The sequence below is a fragment of the Podarcis pityusensis genome (assembly GCF_964106645.2).
Source record: "Podarcis pityusensis genome assembly, chromosome: 1".
Classification (NCBI taxonomy): Eukaryota; Metazoa; Chordata; class Lepidosauria; order Squamata; family Lacertidae; genus Podarcis; species Podarcis pityusensis.
The window spans coordinates 41295035-41322606 of NC_138028.1; the positions used below are offsets into that span (position 1 = coordinate 41295035).

General features: G+C 41.9%; 1 protein-coding gene across 1 annotated transcript in view; it reads left to right on the top strand.

Annotated features, from left to right (window-relative positions):
• The window catches only part of RYR3 (ryanodine receptor 3), a 263782-nt gene that overhangs the window by 132355 nt on the left and 103855 nt on the right, over window positions 1–27572 (top strand). The window contains exons 33-41 of the mRNA XM_080996165.1: window positions 3404–3490; window positions 4406–4632; window positions 8296–9097; window positions 10269–10469; window positions 11362–11464; window positions 13096–13233; window positions 17792–18065; window positions 18501–18615; window positions 27325–27454. Of these exons, the coding sequence (XP_080852291.1) occupies window positions 3404–3490; window positions 4406–4632; window positions 8296–9097; window positions 10269–10469; window positions 11362–11464; window positions 13096–13233; window positions 17792–18065; window positions 18501–18615; window positions 27325–27454 (2077 nt within the window). The remainder of the gene's footprint in view (window positions 1–3403; window positions 3491–4405; window positions 4633–8295; window positions 9098–10268; window positions 10470–11361; window positions 11465–13095; window positions 13234–17791; window positions 18066–18500; window positions 18616–27324; window positions 27455–27572) is intronic.

Here is a 27572-nt window from a genome sequence, read left to right on the forward strand (position 1 = left end):
AGTTGCACCAGAAGTGGTTCAGTCATGCTGACCACATGACTCGGAAAGCTGTCTGTGAAAAAACGCCGGCTCCCTCGGCTTGAAAGCGAGATGAGCGCCACAACCCCATAGTTGCCTTTGACTGGACTTAACCGTCCAGGGGTCCTTTACTTTACCATTCCATTTGCAGTGCCACTGTCACTGGGAGGTGTCTACCTCACACACACACACACACACATACATACATACATACATACACCCACCCCTGAAAGGCAGTTGCACATATAAATAGTCTATAAATACATGCATAATGAAAGAACAAGTGATACTAAGATATGTTATGCAATAGGCCTGGGCATATTCCACACCATGTAGTATTGTTGTGCCCCCCCCCCCCCCATCTCAGGACTCACTTGGAAAAGTGGCTGCAGCCATGGCATTATGAGATTACAAATGAAATTGCCTCACTAAATCATCACTCATGATTTCTGTCTGGGTCTTATAGTATAGTATACCAAATCTGCATAGATGCATGCCTAAGAATAAAAATTCATCACCATGCTAGTCACAATAGACGTCAGCTTATATCAAGCCTGTACTTAAAATCCAAGCTATTTTTGCTGAAATTCCTTCTATCCGTGTATGAGACAAAGGCTGTCATCTTCAAGTGAAATTATGATGATTCTCCCAGTGACACCTTTTTCTGCTCCAATCAGGAGTGTCATAGGAAAGCTGGGTATGCAATTAACAATTCTTTATTTAGTGCAGTGTGTGATGGATATAGAATAAACATGGCATGAAACCAGTTAGGGAAGACAAAGGTTATTGTATGATCTTTATGGAGACAAAAGATTTGTACATTAACTCTACATTTATCTTGTATGCTGAAATAAAGAGGTTCCAATTGGAAAGAGAAATGAATATGAAATCATTTAATTCAATTCTTGAGCACAATATAAGAGAGTAGATGGATGACTTTTTAAAATAGAAAAAATCATCATTTAGAAATATTTTATTACCATTAGTGAACTCCCATTCCTTCTGATGCCACATTACTCCTAGACCTAGTGCAGCCGTATCCAGACATTCTCTTTGTGTCTTGATGTCACCTGTGAGAATGGAGAACAGGGACAAGTGTACTAATCTCTGTCATGACCCTGCATGACTTGGAAGGTGAACATCAGACTCAGTTGATGTAGAAACTGGACGCCTTGTTCAGTTGGCTAATGGAAAAGAAGTGGGAGCTTTCTACCAGGTATCAGTTTATTTTCCAGAAAATTCCACTTGTCTCAAAATGGCTATACAAGATGCAACATACTTTATGGATCCACCGTGAGTCATTTAGAAACCTGATCTTCCAGTAGTTTTGATTGTGCAGAGATGAAACACATATTAGAGTACATAATTTTGCCTATTGCATGGCAGTGTGGGCCGTGAAGAACTGTCTTCCTCACAACCCCTTAGGGCCCCACTGTGACTCTTTTTACAAGACGTTTTGAAGATAAAATCACTCATCTCTGTTGAGATGACGCTGCTTAGAGTCCAAATCCATCTGAGGTGTACAGTGCTGTTCTGTAGGATCAGTTTCAGTTGATATGGCTTGATGACATGGACAAGGTGCTAGCAGGAATGCAGCAAACACATGCCATCTGGAGCCTTGCCCTGATTAAAATACAGTACATTGTTCAAGCTGCTAACTGTGGTCGAGTGTCATGAGCAGTGCTTTTTTATAGAAAAAAATGGTGCCTGTACTCACCGTGTAGTTGTTATAGTAAGTGCCACACTTTTAACATTTGGGCGGAAAAGGTGGCAGTACAACGTTCCCTTGAGTAAACCCAGGAAAAAAGCATTGGTTGTTGAGCATATTGTGCCAGTATTAAAATAATTTCATTAGCTACCAGCTTGTTTCTCGGTTTAATTGAGGCTGTTGTTCTTTGGTCTTTTAAAAAACCTTTAGTAGCTTGACTAGGAATGCCCTCTTCCTCCCTATTGCTTGATATATTTGTCGGAGGCCCTATTCTGGTTGCTTTCTGAGGTTAGGCAAAAGCTATCAGATGCTAGGCCTTTTCAGCATAAGTGCACAAATTGTGGCACTCCTGCTGTAGCCTGTTCACTACGTGCCATTATTACTGTTTTTTAGGCACTAGGTGATTCTCTTTGGTGTTTTAATGGCATTTTATTATTGTTGTTATTTTTAAAAATATTTGGTCCACCTTTCAAATGGTTCACTATTTTGAAGCATTTTACTCACTAGTTCATTGTTAATTATTTTTATCTGCTAAATTTGTTTTGCTTGATTTCATTGCTGCTAGTAGCTGCTTTGAGATATTTGCAAGCAGGAGAAATAGAAATATTTTTTTTAAAGTTGCTGCAGTGTGTGGTATGTACAGTATACAAAATTTAAAAGGAATTTTAAGCTGCTTGTCAATGTTCTATAACATGCAATGCATCATAAAATATTCTGAAGTTTTCAGTGTACTGTATACTGAAGCATTCACCACATGCTTCCTTAGTACCCCTGTTCCCTGTGCCGTACATTGCAGTAGAGCAGGACGTTGCAATCAGGGCTCGTAGGACAAAGTTAGATGAGATTATAGATCTGCTATTGGATCCACCACAGTTTTTTTTAAATGGGGAATGAAGGTATAGAAGGAGGGATTTCAGTATCTTAGTAGATGGGAAGGTGGTTTAACTCTTGTCTCTGTGCTGTTTTCTCAACTGAAACCACTTCTCTGAACCTCCTATTTCCCCAGTAGGAAGAAACCTATGTCTCTGTGTTGGGTGGGTACCCAATTTTGCAGGCAGATGTGTGCAATTATATAAATGAATCTAGGTTTGCTTATGCCAGGGGTTGTCAACCTGGTCCCTACCGCCCACTAGTGGGCGTTTCAGGATTCTAGGTGGGTGGTTCTATGGCACAAGTGCTCCTTCCATCGAGCACTGGTGGGAGGTAAGGAAATTTTACCATCAAGAAAGAGGCATTAGTGGGCGGTAGGTATAAAAACGTTGACTACCCCTGGTTTACGCCTTAGAAATATAGGGTGTTTACTCTTATCTCTCTGTGCATGTGTATGTGTGAGCAAGTTCATTTTCCTACGTTTTGCTTTGAGGCAAGCTCTTCAGTTTAACATGAGCAATGTAACCCCCAAAACGAAACATTTATTCCTGTTCCGGTTTGTTCTATTCAGTAATTTCATCCCTTTATAAGAGCATTGGTTTGCTTGTCTAGTTGTGCTGCCTTTTTTCACAGCATGACTCTTGATATGCTTTCTCTGAATTAAGTCCCATTGAATTAAAGGGACTTACTTCTAGGTAAGTGTGTACTAAGAATTGCAACTTTAGCAAATGTAGCACAACAGTATCATTGTTGCAAGTTGATAATAGGCTCATGCTGCATTTTAATTGCAATAAATATATTTTTCAGGTTGAACCAAACACAAAATTATTTCCAGCAGCTTTTTTACAGCCTACGAGCACAAACCTTGTACAGTTTGAACTGGGTAAATTAAAGGTATTTTTAATAAAATTATTATCAACGGATATTATGGACTTTAAAGTAAATTCTGTAATGCCAACTGTATGATTTAATCAACACGATTAGTAGAATTTCACTTTTCTCTCTCTCATTCCCTGGAACTATTAGTGAAATGATTCCTGAAGTATAAAAAAGCGTTGTTTCCTCAAAAATGTAAAAAATAAAATAGAAATATATGGGCATATATTAGATATCATACCTAAAGAGAACTGCATGTCTACTTACAAGTTCAGATACTAGGGACAACAGGGAAGGGAAGACTGTCACATTTCTGTCTTGTTTTTGCATTTCAAGTATAGCTGCTAATCATCATTCTGTCTGACTGACATTGGAAGATAATAGACAATGGACAAATTGCCGGTTCCAGATGACATCCACCCGAGAGTTCTCAAAGAACTCAAACATGACATTGCTGATCTTCTAAAAAAATATGTAACTTGTCCCTAAGATCAGCTACCATACCTGAAGATTGGGAAGTAGCCCAATGTAACACCATTATTTTTTTTAAAAAAAATATTTTTTATTTTTAAAAAGGGATCCAGGAGGGGGCGGACACTGGAAATTACAGGCCAGTTAGCTTAACATCTTTCCCCAGAAAACTGGTGGAAATTATTATAAACTAACCAAGCATATGGAAGAACAAGTCTTGCTGAAGCAGAGCCAGCATGGCTTCTGCAAGGCAAGGTCCTTCTCATAATTCTGTTAAGGTTCTTTGAGAGTGTCAACAAGCAGTTGACTTGGACTTTCAACAAGCCTTTTCACCAAAGCCTCCTAGGTAAACTTACCTATCTTTCAATATGTATACCATGAGGTGTTGTTAAATTAACTCAAGGTTCTGTTTTTTAAAAAAATATATCCATTTATGGGGGTTTTGTTTGTTTGTTTTTTTAGAACACTATGCCTTTATCAGCAGCAATCTTTAAAAGTGAAGAGAGAAACCCTATTCCCCAGTGCCCTCCTCGGCTGGATGTTCAAACTATCACACCTGTTGTGTGGAGCAGAATGCCAAACAGTTTCCTGAAAGTAGAAGCTGAGAAAGTCAGTGACCGCCATGGGTGGGTGGTCCAGTGCCTGGAACCTTTGCAGATGATGGCTCTTCATATTCCTGAAGAAAGCAGGTACATTTAAAAGATACAGTGGTATCTTGGGTTACATACGCTTCAGGTTACATACACTTCAGGTTACAGACTCTGCTAACCCAGAAATAGTGCTTCAGGTTAAGAACTTTGCTTCAGGATGAGAACAGAAATTGTGCTCTGGCGGCACGGCGGCAGCAGGAGGCCCCATTAGCTAAAGTGGTTCTTCAGGTTAAGAACAGTTTGAGGTTAAGTACGGACCTCCGGAACGAATTAAGTACTTAACCCGAGGTGCCACTGTACTTTGCTTCCTTAAGAGCAAGTAGGTTATATTTGATTTATGTTAGTTTTTATTCCTATCATTAAATCTCTCATTCAACTTATAAAAGTTGGACTGGTTCATGACTAGTTGTGCCAGAATGTGTTTGGAAATTCATGTTCCTAGCCACATCGGATTCACACTATTAGTTTCTGGGAAATGGTTGTCCAAATGGCAACAAGTCAGAAGCTTAAATTCACCCTGTGCAACGAGAACAAATTATCTGGATTTGGGGAAACACCCCTTCCATGCGGGTTTTTGCTTGTGGAAGGGTACTTCTTTTCCCAGCTATTTGGAAATATCACTACATATAAAAGGAAATATTTGCTTCTACTGCATAAATGTAAAAAAATTCTGGATTTAATTTTTCACCCTTTAATGTAGAGCCTAATGCAGCCCGTGAGTCATGCACAACATAGATTCTTCACATATTACTTTCATATTTGTAAGGATTACTTATTCTTTTAGCTTATAGTGCAAGCTATATAGCTTTAAAAAAGGTTATTTCAGTCATAATTCTTGCGATATATCCAGAGATTGGTACTGTTCTTCTGTATTAGATTACAAAAAAAATATTAAATCATAAATCTGAAAATGTACCCTCTGGAAAATACAGATTTATAGCAAGTTATAACCTGAGAAATTGATCTTTTCCCATGCACATGGACCAATTCTAATAAACCTGGAAGGAAAGAAGTAGAAAGTCTTTTATTAAAGCACATTGCTTCAGTATTTTCCAGGGAAGCTATAAAAATACTGGACATGATGGTGATGATCCTGCTAATCTAAGCATGACCAAGGGTTCAGTCCTATACACAAGCAACTGATGTAAAGCAAGTATAAAAGTAAAGCCAGTGTAAATTTACTCTAGATCCAAACTCTATTCAGCAATGGGACTACTGCTAGCTAGGCGAGCCTAAACCTGGTCGAGGGAAAGCAAGCCTTTAAAATAGTGTTTCAGTTGCACCACCCTTTTTGCCTGCTTAACTTACTCTGGGTTGCCAGGTCACATAGTCACGTGACCAAGATGAACCGTTCTCTCTCTTTAGTCCCACTACCCCCCATGCCACTGGAGCATCGCTTTCTCATGGCTTACACCACTTTAAGATCCTTCATCTTAGCCTGGCTGAGACAGGATGCCAGAGATACCCTGGTGTATCTCCATCTGATCCATGGATGAGAGATTGAAGGTGCCATAGCCTGGCTTCTCTAGGAACATCCCAGCGCAACCAGAGATCCACCCACTCATCCATTGTGAATCTTGCAATTGAATTGCTTCCTGATTCTAGATCCAACCCGTTATTTGGGTTCTGCTCCCTAATTCAGTTCTCTTTACACAAATACAGTGTATGGGAAACAAACAAGATGAACTGGAGCTTTTAATACAGGGTGGCAAATATGACCTGGTAGGCACTACTGAAACAGATAATTTAACAGCCGGTCTGCAAGCATCTAGAAAAGGATGCTGTGATTATTAAGACCCAGCATGGGTTTCTCAAAAATAAGTCATGCCAGACCAATCTGATTTTTATTTTTGGATGGAATTACAAACTTGGTAGATTAGGAAAATGCTGTAGACATAGTGTATTTTGATTTGAGTGAGGCTTTTGACAAAATTCCCCCATGATATTCTCACAAGGAAGCTGGTAAACTGTGGGCTGAACGAGGTAACTGTTAGGTGGATTTGTAGCTGGTTGACTGACTGAAGCCAAAGAGTACTCATTAATGGTTCCTCATCATCCTGGAAAAAAGGTTCTGTCCTAGGCCCATTGTTGTTTAATGTCTTTATAAATGACTTGGTAGAAGGAATTGAGGGGCTGCTCATTAAATTTGCAGGTAACACCAAACTGGGAGGGGTAGCTAATGCCACAGAAGATGGAATCAGAATTCAAAATGACCTTAACAGATTGGAGAACTGGGTGCAAGCTAACAAAATTAATTTCAAAAGGGTCAGTGTAAGGTTCTGCACTTAGGCAGGAAGAACCAGATGCAAAAATTATAGGATGGGGGACACCTGGCCTACTAGCAGTACATGTGAAAAGCATCTAGGGGTCTTGGTGGACCGCAAGCTTAACATGAGTCAATAGTGTGATGCAGCAGCAAAAAAAGCTAATGGTATTCTAGGCTGCATCAACAGAAGTATAGTGTCCAGATCAAGGGAAGTAATAGTACCACTCTATTCTGCCTTAGTCAGACCACACTTGGAATACTGTGTCCAATTCTGGGCACCACAGTTTAAGAAGGATGTTGACAAGCTGGAACATGTGTAGAGGAGGGCAACCAAGATGATCAAGGGTATGGAAACTAAGCCTTATGGAGGAGCGCTTGAAGGAGCTGGGTATGTTTAGCCTGGAGAAGAGGAGCCTGAGAGGAGATATGATAGCCATCTCCAAATATCTAAAGGGCTGTCACATGGAGGAGGGAGCATGCTTGTTTTCTCCTGCTCTGGGTTGTAGGACTTGACCCAATGGCTTCAAGTTGCAAGATAGGAGATTCCAACTAAATATTCGGAAAACTTTTAGTAAGAGCTGTTCAGCAGTGGAACAGACACCCATGAGAGGTGGTGGACTCTCCCTCCTTGGAGGTTTTTAAGCAGAGGTTGGATGGCCATTTGCTATGGATGCTTTGGCTGAGATTCCTGCATTACAGGGGGTTGGACTAGATGACTCTTGGGGTCCCTTCCAACTCTAAGATTCTATGATTTACTTCCTTGTTTATTTATAGCATTTGTATCCCGTTCATCAGCCAAAATGCCTCCCAGAACCTCTTACATGAAATCAAAGCAAGACACTCAATTCCTGCAGGCTTACAATCCAAAAAGAAACACATACACACACACACATGGGAAAAGGGGCAGGAAGAGGAAAATCAAAATTAATGCATCAGTTTCTAAGCAGTCGTTCCCATATTGGCTAACTGGCACAGTTCAGAGGCCTCCAGCAAAGCTGGTGAAACAAGCCCTGCTTCCTATCTCTCCCACTGAGGCAATTTGATGGAATGGCAGTTGAGGGAGAGGAGGCCTGAAGGGGCTGGCCTGTCAAAGCAGAGTCAACAGAGTGAGCTCTGCTTCTCAGCTCTCCCACTGCTGGAAAGTAAAGCACAGTTCTCTTCCAGTATACCTTACTTGTTCGTTTAATATTGTTTAAAATGTTGGTAAATTGTTTAAAATGTTGGTAAATGTTGCATATTTTATAAAATTGTGGTCTGTAAGTTGGACATTTTCAATGTGTGTGTTTTTATCCGAAGTTTAAATACACATAGCTTGAAGCAGAAGTGAGTTATGCTCCCAAGCCTTTATCTTTTTTGCAGTTCTTATGAAGTACCTAATAAAATGTACTTAATGAATGAAAGCTAATTTAAATGTTTCTGTTTTGTTTCCATTGCAGGTGTATTGATATTTTAGAGCTTTGTGAACAAGAGGACCTGATGAGGTTCCACTACCACACTTTAAAACTGTATAGTTCTGTTTGTGCATTGGGTAATAACAGAGTAGCTCATATACTTTGCAGCCATGTGGATGTTTCTCAGTTATTTTATACAATAGATAATCGATATTTACCTGGACTCTTGCGTTCTGGATTCTATGACTTACTTATCAGCATTCATTTAGAATACTCCAAGGAAGCTAAACTCATGATGAACAATGAATTTATAATTCCAATCACAGATGAAACCAGAAAAATCAAATTATTTCCAGATGAATCAAAGAGACATGGTTTGCCTGGCGTTGGGCTTAGCACCTGCTTGAAACCAGGTTTCAAATTCTCTACCCCTTGTTTTGTTTTGTCTCATGAGGATCATCAGAAACCTAGTCCAGAGATACCACTCGAGATGCTTAAGTCAAGAGCTATAAGCATGCTAACAGAAGCAGTCTACTGCAGTGGAACACACATACGAGACCCTGTTGGGGGGAAAGTTGAGTTCCAGTTTGTTCCTGTACTGAAACTTATAGGAACATTGCTCATAATGGGAGTCTTTGATGATCATGATGTCAAACAGATTTTGCTCCTCATTGATCCATGTGTGTTTGGTGAAACCAAAGAAGAAGTAATGGAAAAAGCAGAGAAAGAGGATGTTGCACAAATAGAAGAAAAAGCTATAGAGGCCGGAGAAAAGGCAATCAGGGAGCCTAAAACTCCAATAAAAGGCTTGCTGCAAACAAGATTGCCTGAATCTGTTAAACTCCAGGTGACCACCTTAAAGTAAATGCAGAAGTGTTGAAATACTGTTGAAATAAATTGTTAAATGTTTTCCAGTAACCTGAGCAAAGAGCCTGAACAGCAGTATTCTTGAGACTTTTTTTTTTTTTTTTTTTTTTGCTAATTCTTTGTTGGTCTTAGTTTGACCAGACACAACTAATTTTCATCTTTCTATGCTACTGTTCCACAAAAGACCAAACTGGTAAGATACTATGGGTTATATTCAGTGCTGCAGTTATTTTTGAGCAACAAAATTTCATACACAATGGAACTTCCCCTCTTCCGCTGCCTGTAGCACCATATACCCTCAAAATCTTCTCCTGAGGATCGGAAGACCCTCAGGAGGAGATTTTGGGAGTGTGCAAGGGAGGAAGACACAGGGAAGCCTCAGTGTGTGAGTGAAATTTTGCTTGTGCAACAATGGATACAACCCTGTCACATATTTTTGATATAAATTATGTACGTTTGTACATTGAAGATGCACCACTGGGGAACACACTGGTTTAATCATATTATATACCTGTGGTGATTTGTCCCCTCACTTTTAATTATCACACATAAGTTAATAAGCAAATAATAGGCATTGGGTTGGATAAAAGAAGTATAAGCAGATGGAAAGTAGCTTTTAGTGCAGTTCTGCAAAAGCTTGTACAAGAGCTTGCACAATAGTTGGTTGTTTGTTTAAATGTACTTACACTCACTTTTTACCATCTGGTCCTAGGGCAGTTTACATATAGCTCAGTACAAATATAAACCATGTAATTCATTAAAATTACTAGACCATAAATGAAACCATAAATTCAATGGGAGGAGTATTCTGATCTAATCTCCTGGTGTTATAATAGCTCTATGGAAGTTCTATGGAAGTTTTTGTGCTTCTGCAAAAGGTTGCATGAGCTCTTGTAAAAGCACATAAACATTGTGGATTTATTTGCTCTTTTCTCACACAGCACTCTAGCATTAGCCTCTTAGAGTGGAAGACTTCCTTGCACATATAAAAGGGCCTCTTTGGATCCAACGACCCACTCTCCTTCTCATTAACCACAAAACTGAGTATCCACTGACAGTAATGTGGCAAACTATACTGTTGTTCTTTCACATGAATTTATTTGTGCCGTTCCATAACTTGGCCACATAATGCATCTCTTATTTTATGCTAGATGTGTGAGCTATTAAATTATTTCTGCGACTGTGAGCTGAAACACAGAGTGGAAGCCATTGTATCATTCGCAGATACTTACGTCTCAAAGTTGCAGTACAATCAGAAATATAGATATAATGAACTCATGCAAGCCTTGAATATGTCTGCTGCTTTAACAGCTAAGAAGACAAAGGAATTTCGCTCTCCTCCTCAAGAGCAGGTAGATTTTCTTCCTTCCTTCCGTTCTTCCTTTCTAGTACACTATGGTGATGAAATGGAGTAAAGCTTTCAGAAGCCTTAAAATACAGTGTCCAGTAAAAAGCAGCAGAACAGGGATCAAAGCAGTCTTCGGATATCTGCCCTTCTGTCTGCAGACCCTTTCAAAACTGCTTCATAGGGATAGAGGACCCCTCTAGCATTAGTCATGGATGGCACAGTGATGGGTGGAAGGGGGAATTGCGAAAGATCAACTCAAGTCCTGTTACACTGCTAAGAGCTCTGCTATATCCAGTTGCCTACAACCCCCCCCCCCCCCCCGAGAATAGCAATACCTGCGTATCTTTAAAGTATTCAGTATTTGAGTTAGTTGTTTGTACTTGGTCACTGCAGGCTGTGGCACTTTTGAAAAGAGGGTAATTCCCCCCCCCCTCCACCATTTGATCAAGGATGAGCCTTTCAAAGAAATTCAAAGGGATGCAATGAGACTGTCAGAAATCTAGGAAGTCATTGGACTATATTTTTCAGGCACTCTTGTTGACTCTTAGAACTTCTTACCTTCAGAGATTGGAATAATATTAATGACATTTATTATATATTATGTATCTAAATAAATAACTACTAGACATTAAAAGTGTGGAATCAAGAAAAAATGAATCTAAGCAAGCTGCAGACATAATCTAAATAAACAGGAACATAAGGAAAATAAAAGACGTACAGGAAGACAATGGAGAAAGCAATACAATGGTTAAATTTATTAAAGTATGTATGTTTGCCAATAGGCAGTGCCAGTATGTATGTTCTTTGTGACATTGTATGAGTTGGCTTACTGTGGTCATAGTGTAATGATTATAACTGTTATTCAAAGATATTTTACTTTATTGTTATAATTTCAGATTAATATGTTGCTAAACTTTCAACTGGGAGAGGATTGTCCTTGCCCAGAGGAGATTCAGGAAGAGTTATATGAGTTTCACGATGATCTCCTAATCCATTGTGGTAAGTGATTGCCTATTTTGGGTGGAGCATATTATTGCTGAGATTCCGCTTATTGTGAAATATTAATTCCTGCAGTTTTGTTTTGGTTTATTGACTTTTCCTGGTAAACATGATATTGATTAATTAAAACTGAAAACTGCAAAGATAAAAAAGACACCATAAAAGCTAATTAGACTTATCTTCCCAAATGTTCTCTAGAAAAACAGGAAAGCATAAATATTTACACTCAAAAATGTTTTGGGGGCAGCAGTAGATCTCAAAGAACTTGTACCTGAAAACATTATCTCTCCTTTACTTCTTCCTTTTAAGTGAATGCCAGCTATTTACTCCTATGGAGAAAATAATCTAATGCAAAGTGCACAGACATACATTGTACCCAAAGCAAGAAGTTCACAAAATATATAGAGGCCCTCTTCTTCCCATTCACCTGCTCTTTATGTGTATTTTAAATAATGTTAGCTGTGAGTTTGTGTCATATTGCTGAATAACTGAAATTGGGAAAGTGGCTTTTTAGGCCATCAAATGAAATGTGTCTTCCAATGTAATATTCCTGCTACAAAAGTGTGTCTATTTTTCTGCAAGCCCCAGGTTCGTATTGCAATGGAGCAAGAGAAGAATGGGGGGGGGCGGGGTTACTGCATACTACCTCTCATTCTACTCCTCAACCTCCAGGAGCATATTTTCAGAGGTCATGGGGGTGTGGCAGAAAGAAGGGAAGGGAGAAAAACCCATTCTGTGAATGGAATGGGAAGTTAAAGTTCAGAGTTATATAGCATTACACAGTACGCAAGTCTGTTTAAATTATTTAAGAAAACATGTATTTTCAAGACACACAAATAGTTCAGAAATTCTTTTAAGTTAAGCATTGATGGTGGTCAATACTATTAAACCGTTTGTTCAGTGTAGTGCCTAGAAATATACTGTGGTACCTTGGGTTACATACTTAATTCGTTCCGGAGGTCCGTTCTTAACCTGAAACTGTTCTTAACCTGAAGCACCACTTTAGCTAATGGGGCCTCCCACTGCCGCTGCTCCGCTGGAGCACGATTTCTGTTCTCATCCTGAAGCAAAGTTCTTAACCTGAGGTACTATTTCTGGGTTAGCGGAGTCTGTAACCTGGAGCGTATGTAACCCGAGGTACCACTGTATAAGCAGAGCATATTCAAAACATGCATATTCAGAACACATTTTAGCCAGTCATCATCTTCATTTCTCAACTCTCAACTAGTCTTTTACTCACAGCTTGAGCACCCCCCCCCCAATGGCAATAATACCTGCCTACATTTCAGATGTGTACAGTTGAAAAGCACTTTTAGCTTACAGGAAGAGTGTGATATGTCTATCAAGGAGCTGATCCAGTCACCCATCATATCCTCCCTGCTTCTTACTGTTCATGTTGCTCTGTGTATGAGAGATTCCAGAAGCAGTAACTCCTTCCCTTCTCACTGGTCTACCATGAGTGGAGAGCTGCAATCACAGAAGGACTGTACACATCTAATTGTGTGCACGGGTGGGCCTCTAAGATATGTTTTTTTATTATTATTTAAGCTTGGGTCATCAGTTTAATATCATGGGAATTCTGGCAAAACACAGACTGCACTTCATTTCAAAATGAGTTTATTACCCATTAGGTATTCCATTAGAGGGAGAAGAGGAAGAAGAGGAAGATCTGTCATGGACTGGCAAGCTACGTTCATTGGTATATAAAATAAAAGGACCACCAAAAACAGAAAAGAGAGAACCTACAGAGGAAGAAGAAAAATATCCCAGTAAGAGCTTGAATTGTTATTCATACTAATTCATTTTATTTGATTTTTAGAGAAGAAAATAATACACCTGGAAGCAGGTGAACAGTGAGCTGTGAAGTATGTATTAATGAATATGAGCCAAGAACTTCCAGGTCCCAATCTTGCGTTAAATTTACACAAGGATAGTATCGATTCATTAATAGATGTACTCAAAGTAGCACCACAAAGTAGCATATATGGTATGGGGGGGGGTAGGATAAGGTTGGTTTAATTTCCTGGCTTGTTCCAAAGCTGCTAATTGTAGTTTCCTCATGCAGGGGAAGTGAATGGTTAATGAGAGAATTTCTGCTTTTATTATGACGCAAGCAAGGAGAGGAATGAAGAGGCTGTGAACATTGGGGGAAAGGCTCATACATATCTTGTCTTGATACGTTATCCTTTGCAGGCATAATGAAATATCAATTAGTTTTTCATTTACAATACATTTTGGTTATATGTGGGTTATCTTTCAAAGCACCAGTGCTATAAACTGTGCTGAATACATCCACCAACTCCCCCCCCCCCCCGAGCCTTAGTGAATTCTTTCAGGCAGTCATCAATCACTTAGAGCTAATTAGTATGGCATACAGTAATTCCTTCCAATGCTTAATGACCTGCATAATACTGAATGAAAATAAATATAGGTAGAAATGAATGGCACTCTCTGCCTGGTTGTTCTGCAGGGATGTTTTTCAGCAGAAACTTGCAGCTGTTGTTGGGGCAGCTTCACTGGAGCTGTGATAATATTGGACCCAATCTATGATAGGTTCTCCAAGCAGGTTTAGATGACAAGATGACAAAAATGCTACACACTGTTGCTTTGTGAGGAATGTCATATCATTTAATATGGAATGCTAAGGCAATGTTTTGCTGAGAGGGGGTCTTGAACCTATCTTTTTAGCATCGTAAAGCTACAACTGACCTTTTTTGGTCAGTAAATTAGACATAAAATGCAGATTGTGCAGTTCCCCCCCAAAAAACACATTTTTTTGAGGGGCTGGGCCCCATTAATGTTCAGAGGGCCGCACATGCGATGCCAGGATGTCACACAACATCACGTTGGGCCCCCTCAATCTTCTGGAGAAGCTGGTGCATCTGATCGAGGGGAATGGTGGGACTTATATTCCAGCCACATCTGGATAGCTACAGATTCACCACTTTCCTCCTCTATAGACCACTTTTAAAATGTTGGCAAGATTCGGTGTCTGGTGTTTTTGCAATACTACTAATGCATAATTTAAGTAAGCTGGGATTCATAGATAGCTTTGTAAAGGATGCATGGAATTTGATGCTCCGGTGGTTTATCCAGTCAACCATTAAAAATGAAACACAAATATATTTACTTCGGAAGTGTCCATGTATTCATGACCTCAGGAATTCTAGGTCACTGATGGCATGAAGCTAGCAATAGCTATTAAGCAGAGTTTGTAAAACATTTTTGGATATGCTATCTGCAGCCTCCTTTGGTTAGGGATAGCATCACTCTGTATACGTACTTCACTAATCCGCTTCACAGAAGCTCATGATATACCATCTCTTAAAATTCTTTTTATTTTTTAAGCTTGGTGTGGTGTAAAAGCAATATAAAATGCCATACAAAAACATGCTGATTTGAAAGCATATTTGACAGGGACATGCATGGCATAATCATAAATAAAATATTTTTGCTCCTTTGAAATTTATTCTCAAGAGAGAGAACATTATCCAGGACATTATGTCTCACAAAACTGACATTATTATTCATAATGATGAATGACATGAAAAAGCTGACCCCTTCATGATGGGTAGCTTATTTTGATCACATAGACTCTGATTTTAATTTAAGTGTTTGCTTTACTTGCATTAACCAAACAGATTTCAACAGTGTAGCAGGAGGTTTAGTAGTAGTTTGCCGTTATGTCTGCATCTGTGGTTCCCAACGTGGGGCACGCAGCCCACAGGGTGGCAATTTGATTTTTAAGGGCGGCAATTTGAGAATGAGTTATTAACAGTGAATGAGCTTTTAGGCTTCCTCCACGTGTATAGGAGTTCACTTTTTGAATAATAAGAATTATATGTTGGGGGGGCGTCTTCAGGATTTTAGAGGTGCTTAGGTGGGGCATGGCCAAAAAAAGGTTGGGAACCACTGGTCTACATTGACAAACTATATAGCTTACAATCAGCTGGCAAACCAGAATCAGAAGCCATGATTTGAAGTGTCTTATGTGTTACCAGAATTGACAAGCCATAGTTTTCACTAGTACTGAACCAAAATTTAATGTGGGGGGTGAATTCTCTGGCAAATTTTGGAAACTGAGACAAAACTCATCTCCAGCACTGGGAGAGGGGCTGTGGCAGTGTGGTGTAGTGGTTAAGAGCAGTGGACTCGTAATCTGGGGAACCGGGTTTGCGTCTCCACTCCTCCAGATGCAGCTGCTGGGTGACCTTGGGCTAGTCACACTTCTTTGAAGTCTCTCAGCCCCACTCACCTCACAGAGTGTTTGTTGTGGGGGAGGAAGGGAAAGGAGTATGTTAGCTGCTTTGAGACTCCTTCGGGTAGTGATAAAGCGGGATATCAAATCCAAACTTCTCCTCCTCCTCCTCCTCCTCCTCCTCTTCTTCTTCTTCTTCTTTTTCTTCTACCATTCTCCCTCCCCAAAAACCCCTGGAGAGACCTCCTGTTTTGCAGCGAACCCAGCAAGTCGCCCTCTTGGGTGCTCCGGCGCCCAGGAGGGGTCCCAGATGGAGATTAAGGGGGGGGGTAAGGGGCATACCTCTCCTAAATTTTCAAGCGTATTGAAAGGGCACGACCCACGGTCATCCGTTAATGCCTTTTTTTGGTCTGTGAGCAGGGGTGGAAATCCCTGTCTCCCAGACGAAAAGGCGAGGGCACTGGGTACAACAGCTCTGTCCAAGGACAGCTCCCAGCAAGCTACCGTGGTGAGCTGCAAAATACCTTTGAATTCAGAAACAATTGGCAAGCGAAGAGGCACCCCCTTGAAAAGATCCTGATTTAGGCTGCAGGACAAAATCATCTGCTTGGAAAGGTTTTGAAATAATGAAAGACGTTAATTTCTGCTTTGGTTGAGCAGTGGAAGGAGGGGAGGCAATATTTTAAGTTTTGGGGTGTGTGGGGATCTGTGTCATCTACCCTTCCCCAAAGCAATGGAATGGAATGTTTTCAGGAAGAGTGGACTTTAAAGATACCTCTTTGCGATGGATTTCTTTTATAAGTAAGGACTTTGCCTGAAAGAAGATGGAGAGTAATAACCTTGAATGATTTTGACCACCCCTTGGAACTTCGTATTATGAAATAGATGTAGTAAAGAAGAAAAGATTGGTAACAGCTGGATTGACTGTGTGTTAAGCATTCAGAAGAGAATAAACTGTGGAGTTGGATGTAATGAAACTGAGGATCGGCAGGATGGGCTGCAGGAAGATGTATCGGGGGATGGAGAGGAGATATGGATTTTGTTGAGGTTACATCAGTCTGCCCACCTGCTCTCAAAGCTTGAAATTGAAAATAAGAACAGTGAAAGTGTCAGGATGGCCCACAATGTATACCATCTTGACGGCTTCTGAGGCTTTCAGACAGAGAAGAAGAGATAGGGATTATGTTTATTTATTTATTAATGATTTATTAAGGAGCTGGTTGTATGTAAAATTGAGGGTTAAATTTGGCAGAATGAGAAGGGTTAGTGATGCTGAGGGATTGGCAGTGTTGGGAGGTGGAATGTATATTATTTATTTATTTTTTTAAAAAAAATTCTAGAGGTTTCATTTTCACCCTCTGCACGCAGCACCAGTGAGGTTGAGTTGTTTATTACTGGAGGCAGATGTCAGACAGCAATGCTTAAGATCATGTTAGGGAGGAATGTGTGTATATTGTCTGGGTAGAAGCAAGATCTGTTTTTCTCAGGCAAAGTGTTACCTAAGAGGTATCAGAAGGAAATGTTTCAAAATTGATGAATGACTATTGTAGATAAAAGAGGACTTACTCTACTCGACTATTTTGAGGACAGGTTATAACAACGCATAAAAGCCATAGCAGAAATTGGTAATTGAACAGGCGATGTGTAGGGAGAAGGGACGAATGTATTTTGAAATGATAGTTGGAAAAGTTATTTTATTGGAAGCAACAAAGGAGGGAGGACATTAGAAGAGACATTGGGGATGGGGGGGAAGTTAGCTTTTAAATGTGCATTGAATTTCTATTAATTTGGTGACAATTTGTTAAAAATTATGGAAAATCAATAAAAAAGAAATTGGCAGACAAAAGCCTCTGGAGAGATGCTGTGAGCTTTGGGGGACAGAGAAATTGCCTCCCCCCCCCAAGAAACCATCTCAGAACAATACTATGGAATCATGGTGAGAGCCGCTAGCTAGTAATGGCCAGACCCTTTCTCCCAGCAGTTAATAATAGAATTTTCTGAATAATTTTGGTAGTCATTGATAATTCAGCTTTCAGGTTACTGAATTCAAAGAATCCTTTTAAATTATGTCTTTTCAGTGGCTAATAGTTTGCGTTTTCTTTTCTCCTCACCCCCCCCCCCCATTGCAGCAACTCTGAAGGAGTTAATATCTCAAACTATGGTTCGCTGGGCTCAAGAAGATCAGATCCAAGATCCAGAATTAGTTCGTATTATGTTTAACCTCCTTCGAAGGCAGTATGACAGCATTGGTGAGCTGCTTCAGGCTCTGAGGAAATCCTACACTATAAGTGCTACATCTGTGCAAGACACAATCAACTTATTAGCAGCGCTGGGTCAAATTCGTTCCCTTCTCAGCGTCAGAATGGGAAAAGAAGAAGAATTGCTTATGATTAATGGCCTTGGGTATGAAATAAACATTTTATTTGTATGTTTTAAATAAAAATTAAATATTGAAATATTAAACTTACGGCCTGGTTAAGCCCACTATAAAACCTAATTTTGTACATGTGCTACAATATTGGTTTGGTTCAGTTATGAATGAATGAATGAACTTTATATGCACCCATTTTTATCACAGTCACTTTACTTTCCATATGAACCTCTATGAACCTGCCTAAACTGAGTTGGTATATTGGTAGAGAAACAGTCTATGTTATTCTTGATAATAACCTTGTAATGTGTGTCGTAATCTTGGAATTAGAATATAGTCATATCTTCATAATTGCTCTTTAATTCTGAACCTTAAAAATGCAGTGCTTATTCTGTGTGCTTGATAAACACAGATCTTGCAGGAGAAAGAATGATTGTTTTTGTTGAATTTGTTCTTATCCCATTTAGAGATATAATGAACAACAAAGTATTTTACCAGCATCCTAACTTAATGAGAGTCCTGGGTATGCATGAGACAGTTATGGAAGTAATGGTAAATGTGCTTGGAGGAGACAAATCTCAGGTAATTTCACAAGTATTTTTGCTGTGATTGTTATGAAGCATGCCTTCTGTAGCTGGAAGGAACTGCAGGTAAAGAATAGTATATTTATCTTGTGCAGTACAGAGTATGAGCTGTTAGCTCCATGGATGATGGGAATTGCATAGGCAAGGTTTCTTGCACTAAAGATGGACTATAAAGATCACACATACAAAAAAGAAGTTGGAAATTGAGGCTTAAAATGCTTCAGCCAAGCTGGTTCTAAGCCGCATGCCAATACTATATATTAGTAAAATAGTCCTCTACTGGGAGCACTTGTGGAAAATGCCCCCCCCCCAATATTCGGAATGCACACATAAGTTCGCATATAAGCCCAAATAATTGAAACCTGCATTCAGTTGCACACATCGGGGTTACTGAGTAATGTGTGTTCAACCTTTTTACTTACTGAGATTTTATCAGGAATATTGTGTTCTCCTGTAGTGTACAAAAGGTGAGAAAAAGATGTGCATGTACTTTAAGCATTACAGTGTTAATGGGAACACAGTGCAGGTGTTGACATATACCTGTTAAAACTGTAATGTGTTAAGAGGTCTCAAAAGTTGCAAAGTAAAGGCTCAAAGGAGGAAAATGTGTGAAAATAGTTCCAGAAAATGTGTCAGTTGAGCATTTTAAAGTCCTATCTGTATGTGGGGAATAGTTAAGCATATGTGTTACTCTTTCCATGAGTTAATAGGATTTTAGAAAGGCTTAATTTGGGGAGGGATTCATCCCCCCAAAGGCGCACTCCTCCATCGCCTCCTGAGACAGATGGGCACCAACAAATTATGATGGTTTTGTGAATATTTTTTTTGATTGGCTTGGGGATTTTACCTGTTTTTTTCTATAAGTTTTATTTATTCACCACTTTTGATCAAGAGGTTAAATATTTTCTAATTGAATAAACATTGGACTTCTGAAGTGGTACAGTGCAATGTTTTATTTCTCTGTATGCATACTCTTGAGCTTTGGAGGTTGGGATGCAGATCTCAGTGCATTAAAACCTCTCTTAGTTGTGAATCAGTGCATATGAATGAGGAAAGGGTTGTATGTTGCTGAGCTTGGCTTGACTTAAGTGTTGCTGTGATCTGTTGTCTCATTTTGGTGATGTAAAGAAGGTCTAGCAAACATGGAGCTTTGTACTTTTGTATTTTCTGGTTCAAAAATAATTCCTTATGACTTTTCTGCAGGAAAATCATTTGTCTGAAAAGAGTAGTAATGTCATCATAGTCTTTCTAATATATCTTAAATCTGTGTTGTATGCAGTCCAGTTGAGCTTCAAAGTACAGTGGTACCTTGGGTTACATACACTTCAGGTTACATACGCTTCAGGTTACAGACTCTGCTAACCCAGAAATAGTGCTTCAGGTTAAGAACTTTGCTTCAGGATGAGAACAGAAATCGTGCTCCAGCGGTGCAGCGGCAGCGGGAGGTCCTATTAGCTAAAGTGGTGCTTCAGGTTAAGAACAGTTTCAGGTTAAGTACGGACCTCCGAAACAAATTAAGTACTTAACCCGAGGTACCACTGTATGTGGCTTTTAAGATGATAGGTTAAGTGCCACAAGCACCTGAAATAGGTGCATGCCTATAAAATCATATGATTTTAATACAAGATACATAATGAAAAGGATGAAAAATGATTTTGTCTCATTTACTGAGAAAAAGGTGAGAGTTGACACGGCACATTTTTAATGCAGCCTTTCCCAACCTGATGCCCTTTCCATGTTTTGGACTGCATCTCCAATCAATCCCAGTCAGCACTGGTTGAGGCTGATTGGAGTTGTGGTTCAAACATCTAGGGGACAGCAAGTTGGGAAAGGCTTTGCGTGTGTAGGTCCCCAGGCCACCCAATTTGCAACATACAATTTGCCCCAGCAACCCGGTTACCCAATCATAATGCCAGGCAACAACTATTAACCTGCCTGGCAACAAGAGGCCTGGCCTGGCGGCCCACACCGCAACACGTGCTCTCATTTATTGGAGAACACGCTTTGCGTGTGTAGGTCCCCAGGCCACCCCTCAAATAACTTCACACATAACACGTAATTTTAGTTTTGGTTTTTGGGCACTATTTTGGCCACAACTTTATTAAAATACAAAATCAGTGAGTGGTTGTTTAGACATTGGTTATGACTATCTGTCCCCCCGCCTGGGACAGAACTGATATCCCGAGGTCCGATCGGTAGCCAGTAGAAGGGAAAGTCAAACTTGGGGGTCATTTGAGCTAAGCGTCGGACCCACACCGCTCACCCCAGCAGCTCCCCGAAAGCTTGCCAGCCCTGGTCCCATGACAGGGATTGGACAAAATCGTGGCAAGCCCCAGGATTCCTTTAACGGAATTCCCTTCAGCGCAATAGGAGAGGCAGGCACAGCCTATCCTGACCACTCCACCACCAGCATATTATAACCAATGCCTAACCGCCACCCGAGCTTTAACACTCGCCACCAACCACTCACAAACCCAACCAGGAACCTAATTTTTCAGCCACAGCATCCAACCAAATATCATTCCCCAAATCAGAAAGGTGCACTCCATCCGCCCGGTAAAGAGCTACCGCCTTAAAAGAAATGCTGGGGTGGGGAATCACCAACCCACGCAGCTCCAAAACCTTCTTGCACACTGCAGAGTTAATGCGTTTCCTGGCCTTCTCAGCGGCCTCCGGGCAGGGAACACTGTGCCAGGATTGCCTCTGCAACAAGTGAGACCAAATAATTCTCACAGAAGGAAGCAAGGCGGCCAAATGCTCCAAATCCCTCATGATAATGGAGCGCAAAGAAAGGCAATCAATAGTTGCCACATCATTTTCCCCCAGCTGTACCACCATGGCCGTAGGGGGAGGGGAAGAAAGCAGCCAACGCTCAATAAGCGGCAAAAACTCTTCCCACAGCATTCCGCGTCTGGAAATCCATGACACTTGCACGTGCTGAGGGAGGCCGAGACACGATCCCCTGGCAGATTGCCTCGCTCTGATGCCAGCCCAATGAACGATGCTGTGTCCTACTATCCAGATGCGGACCGGTGAGGGATCTACAAGTGGAAACAACAAGCATTAGTAACAAAATCAACATTTGTTACACACATAACCCTTGGAGGCATCAGATTTCCACCTCCCCAGATCCTTAATCCTGGCAGCTGACAAACCCCAATGAGCTGCCATGTTCGCTGCCCCTATGCGAAAAGAATGAGGGGCAAAAGCAGATGCCGAGATTCCACACGCTGCAATAACCTTACGCATGATTTTTGCGAACTGGTGATGCGCCAGAGGGCGACCACCTTCATGCAAGAGCAAGGGACCATCCCCAGGAGGCCTCAAGGCCAAGTACCTCCTTATGTCCTTGACCGGGCACGGGCCCGCCTCCCCAGTGGTAGGGAGGCGGATAACCTCCCCCCCGACCCAACTGGTCAGTTTTGGAGTTGCGCACTAATAGTCTCAACTCCAGGGGGGACACGCTAATATCCTGGAAGAGCAACCCACGGGAAACGCCAGCTGAATTGCACTCCACTACAACCTCTCCCACCCGGAGGGCTCAAAAAAATGCAAATGAAAACGCCGCTGAAAAAAGGCGTGCTTCATATTTAGACCAGCACACACTCCTCAACTTGGAGCGCATTCTGGACAACAACTCAAAGGTGACAGGATGCCTGGCAGCCGTCCGGGGGGGGGGCAAGTCTGCCCCACCCTTCCATGGCCTTACGCACCACAAACCTTTTACAAGGATCCTTGTCATATAAGGACTTGCTGAAAAAAGAAATTGCTGCAGAATAAATTCTCAGAGTTCTGGCAGCGCGCCCCAGCTGAAACAAATGAGCTAAGTATTGCAAGACATGAGAAGTGGTAGGAGGGGGTTTAAAATTGCTGGACGCCGACTGCGTGAATTTTAAAGTCAGCCCAAGCTTTTTTATAGGATCGCAAAGTGGACGTAGAAATGGAAGCTGCTACTCCCTGCAGGACTAAGTGTTGCCAAGATTCCAGAGGTGCGGTGGAAAATACTCTGGAAGCTTCTGAGCTTCTGGAGCCAGGGACCAGAATCGCTCCATCTGAAAACGGGATAGAGTATCAGCAATCTCGTTAGATATACCGGGGATGAAGCGTGCCGAAAACACAATATTAAACCTCAGACAATGTAGGACGAAGGCCCGCAGAAGGGCCGATACCCTAGGAGAACGGGACGACTGTTTTGCCAGCAGGTTCACCACCACCTGGTTGTCGGACCAGAAACATATCCGACGGTCCCTGAATTCAGCGACCCATAAATGCACTGCTACTGCAATGGGAAAAAACTCGAGAAGAGTTAAGTCTCGCATAATCACTTCCCCTTGCCATTCAGGCGGCCACCGCATGGCTCACCATCTTCCATTCCAGTACAACCCAAAGCCTAAGGAACCAGCAGCATCATAGTGCACTTGAAAATCATTGTGGAGGTTCAAAACGTCCTGCCACAAGGATACACCATTGAATTCCTCTAGGAATTCCAACCAGACCTGCAAGTCCACCCGTACCTGCGCGGACAATCGCACCCGATGCTGTGGGGCCCGTAGTCTAGCCGTGAGCCTGGCCAGACGGGAGCAGAAGAGGCGACCAGGCACCACCACTCTGCATGCAAAATTTAAATGACCCAATAATGACTGAAGCTGCCTCAGAGTAACCTTCCGCAAAGGAAGAATCTCCCGAATAACCTTACGCAACGTAATTATCTTATCTGGGGGTAAGCTGGATGTTTGAGCATTGGTATCCAACTGGATGCCCAAATATGTCAATTGAGTTGCTGGGCCTTCACTTTTATCCACCACCAAGGGGACCCCCAGTTCTCCCATAAGGGAAGCAAAGGCCTCAAGTAACACAACGCAGTTGCCCGTGTCGTGTGCTGAGGCCAACAAAAAATCGTCCAAATAATGGGACATGCCCCCTAGGCCGGTCTTAACACGCAAGGCCCAATCCAAAAAGGTACTAAAACACTCAAAGGCAGCACATGCTATGGAACAGCCCATGGGCATAGCTTTGTCAAAATAAAACTTCCCCTCAAATTGGAAACCCAACAGCCAAAAGTCCTCAGGATGAACAGGCAGCAAGCGAAAAGCCGACTCAATGTCACACTTCGTCAGCAAGGCCCCAGGGCCAAATTTCCTGATCATCTTGATCGCTTGATCAAGGGATGCATATTTCACTGAGCAAAGCTCCGGGGGAATAACATCATTTACTGACGTGCCTTTAGGGTGAGATAAATTATGAATAAGGCGAAATTCCCCCGGAGCCTTCTTCGGGACAATACCCAAAGGCGAAATATGCAACTTAGGAAACAGGGGTACTGCAAAAGGGCCAGCCATACGATGTAAAGCCAACTCCTTTCCAATCTTCCTGTGGGCGATATCTGGCATCTCCCGCACAGACTTCTGATTGCGAGGATTCCGTGCCACGGGTGCCGTGGCTACAGGAATCCCAAAACCCACTGAAAACCCTTCTTTCAAATAAGCTGCAGCCTCGTGGTTGGGATAAGACTGCAGCCAAGGCAACAATGCCGACAGTTTTATCGGCGAATATGCCATAGACAGTAAGTCACTACTTTCCAATTCCAGCGGAAGAGGTAGAGGGTGTGGCCTTTGGGGGTTGCTGAGCACCCCCTTACCCCCCTCGAAAGGGCCGCTTACCCCCCTGACAATTGGTAGCGGGGTGACTCCCGCCACACTTATCACACACATGCGGATATCTGCAAGGCTGCCGTTGGCACTCTCCTTTGTTGAAATCCCAACAGATTATCTTATGCCCAGGCCGAACAGGGGCTGCCTTTGGCTTGGGCTGTTCCAGGGCCTTCCTCTCAAAATGTGGGACCACGTAAGTGGTCCACACATCCAAATCCCTGCGGTCCCATTGAGCCGTAGGGATCTTTGCAGCGCGACGTCGAAAATTTTCATCGTAAAGGATTGCTGCCTCAGCGCTAGCCATGGCGCGCGCCGAGTGGACAATAGACAGGTACACAAAGAGATGCAAAGCTCTCCAAGGATAAGAAGCTGAGACAACCCCAGCAAAGACCTGGAAGCTATCCAGCCAGCGCTCGAAAGTCCTATCTGTCTTTTTAAGCGCAGTCTGCCTCTTTGGGGCAGATACGGCTTTATCAAGAGCATCCAGGCTTGCGGTTGGTGGTGCCAGGTCAAAAATGTCCACATAGCGGCCATCCAAAATCCAAAACAACTATTAACCTGCCTGGCAACAAGAGGCCTGGCCTGGCGGCCCACACCGCAACACGTGCTCTCATTTATTGGAGAACACGCTTTGTCAGTATATTACTGGGAGCACTTGGATGCTATGGTGTAAATATGGGATGGGATCAGGGCCGTAGCTAGGGGGTGGCGAGGTGGGCCCCCACCAGGGGTGCCAGCAATGGGGGGCCCCCGCAAAATCGGCTAAAATATGTCCATCAATATAAATATCGATTATTGGCTCATAAGAAATGGTTTTAAATAGAGGGTGAAGGAGAGGTGGAAAGAAGAGCTAATTTGTCCGTGGCTAGGGGGCGCAATCTGGATGGTTCTGCCAGGGGCACAAGATCACCTAGCTATGCCTCTGGATGGGATATAATAAAACAGTTGGATTATGCCAGTAGGAGGTATTTCAACAGCATACCATTTATCAAGATTCAAGCTGCAGAATTCTAATGTTACTCTACTGCTGATATTTTAGGAGAGTGAACGATTATTGTGGCACTCTGCTGTTTGACACTTGAATGGTTGTAAGTTCTTACTCAGGCTGACAAATGTGTATGACAAATGTTTTATGATGACAGAAGACAATTGCTAATGGCTTTGAGTATTGACCCAGACGTGCCCTCTATGGTGCAAATGGCTGAGAAAAAACATTCTAATGCTTTTGCTATTGGACAGAGATTACTGGGCTTGTCTTCTCTTAGCATGATGATGTAGAAATATTTATGAGGTTCTCATCTGCATTGATGATGCATGCGAAACTGCCATTTTATTATAAGGGCCTTTCAGATTAGGGTTGTGCATGCTTTCTGCATAGTAAGTATTGCAGGGGGGAGGATCACAGGGGACAGTTGCTTGTTTTTCTTTGATTGGGAAAATAACTTTTTTATAGCAAGGTAAGTAAAGTGGAAACGGGTCAAGGGACAAAGGACGTGGGTGGCGCTGTTGGTTAAACCACAGAGCCTAGGACTTGCCACTCAGAAGGTCAGCGGTTCGAATCCCCGCGACGGGGTGAGCTCCCGTTGCTCGGTCCCTGCTCCTGCCAACCTAGCAGTTCAAAAGCACGTCAAAGTGCAAGTAGATAAATAGGTACCACTCCGGCAGGAAGGTAAACGGAGTTTCCGTGCACTGCTCTGGTTTCCCAGAAGCAGCTTAGTCATGCTGGCCACATGACCCGGAAGCTGTACGCCGGCTCCCTCGGCCAATAAAGCGAGATGAGCGCCGCAACCCCAGAGTTGGTCACGACTGGAGCTAATGGTCAGGGGTCCCTTTACCTTTACTAAGTAAAGAGGATCTTTAATATCGGCCTGAGACTTACCATGCTTCACTATTATGGTTTTTGATGATGCATTAAGGCACAGCACTAATTCTGATGCATCTATTTGCACTTTGCTTAGTTTCTTCATAATTTCCACACAGTGTATGTATATTACAGCAACTAACAACTCAGATATATTAATTTTTTTAGTAAAACCTTTTGGCTTCTACCTTCTTCAACTGCTATGATATGCTGTAGCCCGTTCTAGAACACTGAGGATATAATATTAAGGTGTTTGGTTTGGAGTAGCTGAGGTATGTCAGTTATTATCCTCCAGACTGACACCATATGGTTTTAAGGTGTCAAGTCTTTAGACCCAGAACTTTCCTCTTGTTTCAAATCTTCTAGGATCAGATAACTTCTCAATTGCAGTAATAAATAAATCTGAGAGATTGTGATTCTCTGAATTTAAGTGCTTTGCAACTGGTTGTTGAAATGTTTTTTGTTTGTTTGTCAAGACTGTAGATTCATGGTTCCTAAAATGACTCTGTAGGTTAGTTATAGTTACAGGTAGGTAGCCGTGTTGGTCTGCTGTAGTTGAAACAAAATTTTAAAAAATCCTTCCAGTAGCACCTTAGAGACCAACTGAAACAGTGTATCTGAATAAGTGTGCATGCAGACGAAAGCTCATACCAACAACGTATTTTTCACTCTATAAGACGCACTTTCCCCCTCCTAAAAAGTAAGAGGAAATGTGTGTGCATCTTATGGAGTGAATGCAGGCTCCATGGCTTCAGTGAAAGCAATGCGAAGCCTCCAGAGTGCAGCAGGAGCGCTCCGCACAGGTGAGGCCTATTGGTAACTCACAGCACCTGGTGGCAAGAGCCAAAGGGAAATGCTGACCTTATATCCCTTCCTGGCTCTTGCCACCAGATGCTGTGAGTTACCAATTGGCCTCACCTGTGCCTTGCCTCTTGAGAACAAACTTAGGAAGGCCCCAGTCCTGCAAAGTCCTACTGGTCACAGGGCCTAGCTCCTGCACACACTCCTGACACTATTGTCTCCATTCCAAAGTTCTTAAACAGGTTTTGCCAGCACTTCATCATCAAGGGGACTCTGCCATATGCACTGGAGATTCCCTTATTTCTGCAGACTCCATATCAGTTATTTATTCATTAGGAAACTGAGCAGAAATTAATGCTTCCTATTATTCAGCACTGTTCTTTTCCCTCCACAGATCGCTTTTCCAAAAATGGTAGCAAGTTGTTGTCGGTTCCTGTGCTATTTTTGTCGAATCAGTCGCCAGAACCAAAAGGCTATGTTTGAGCATCTAAGCTACTTACTTGAAAACAGCAGTGTTGGACTTGGTATGTTGTATAATTTTGATAGTCATTCACCTACATTAGCCGTATCACAAGTTTAACTTATGGCCTTTTAGCTTTCGATTGTGCTACGATCTTGGTTTGGCGGTTGTTTTTTATATGC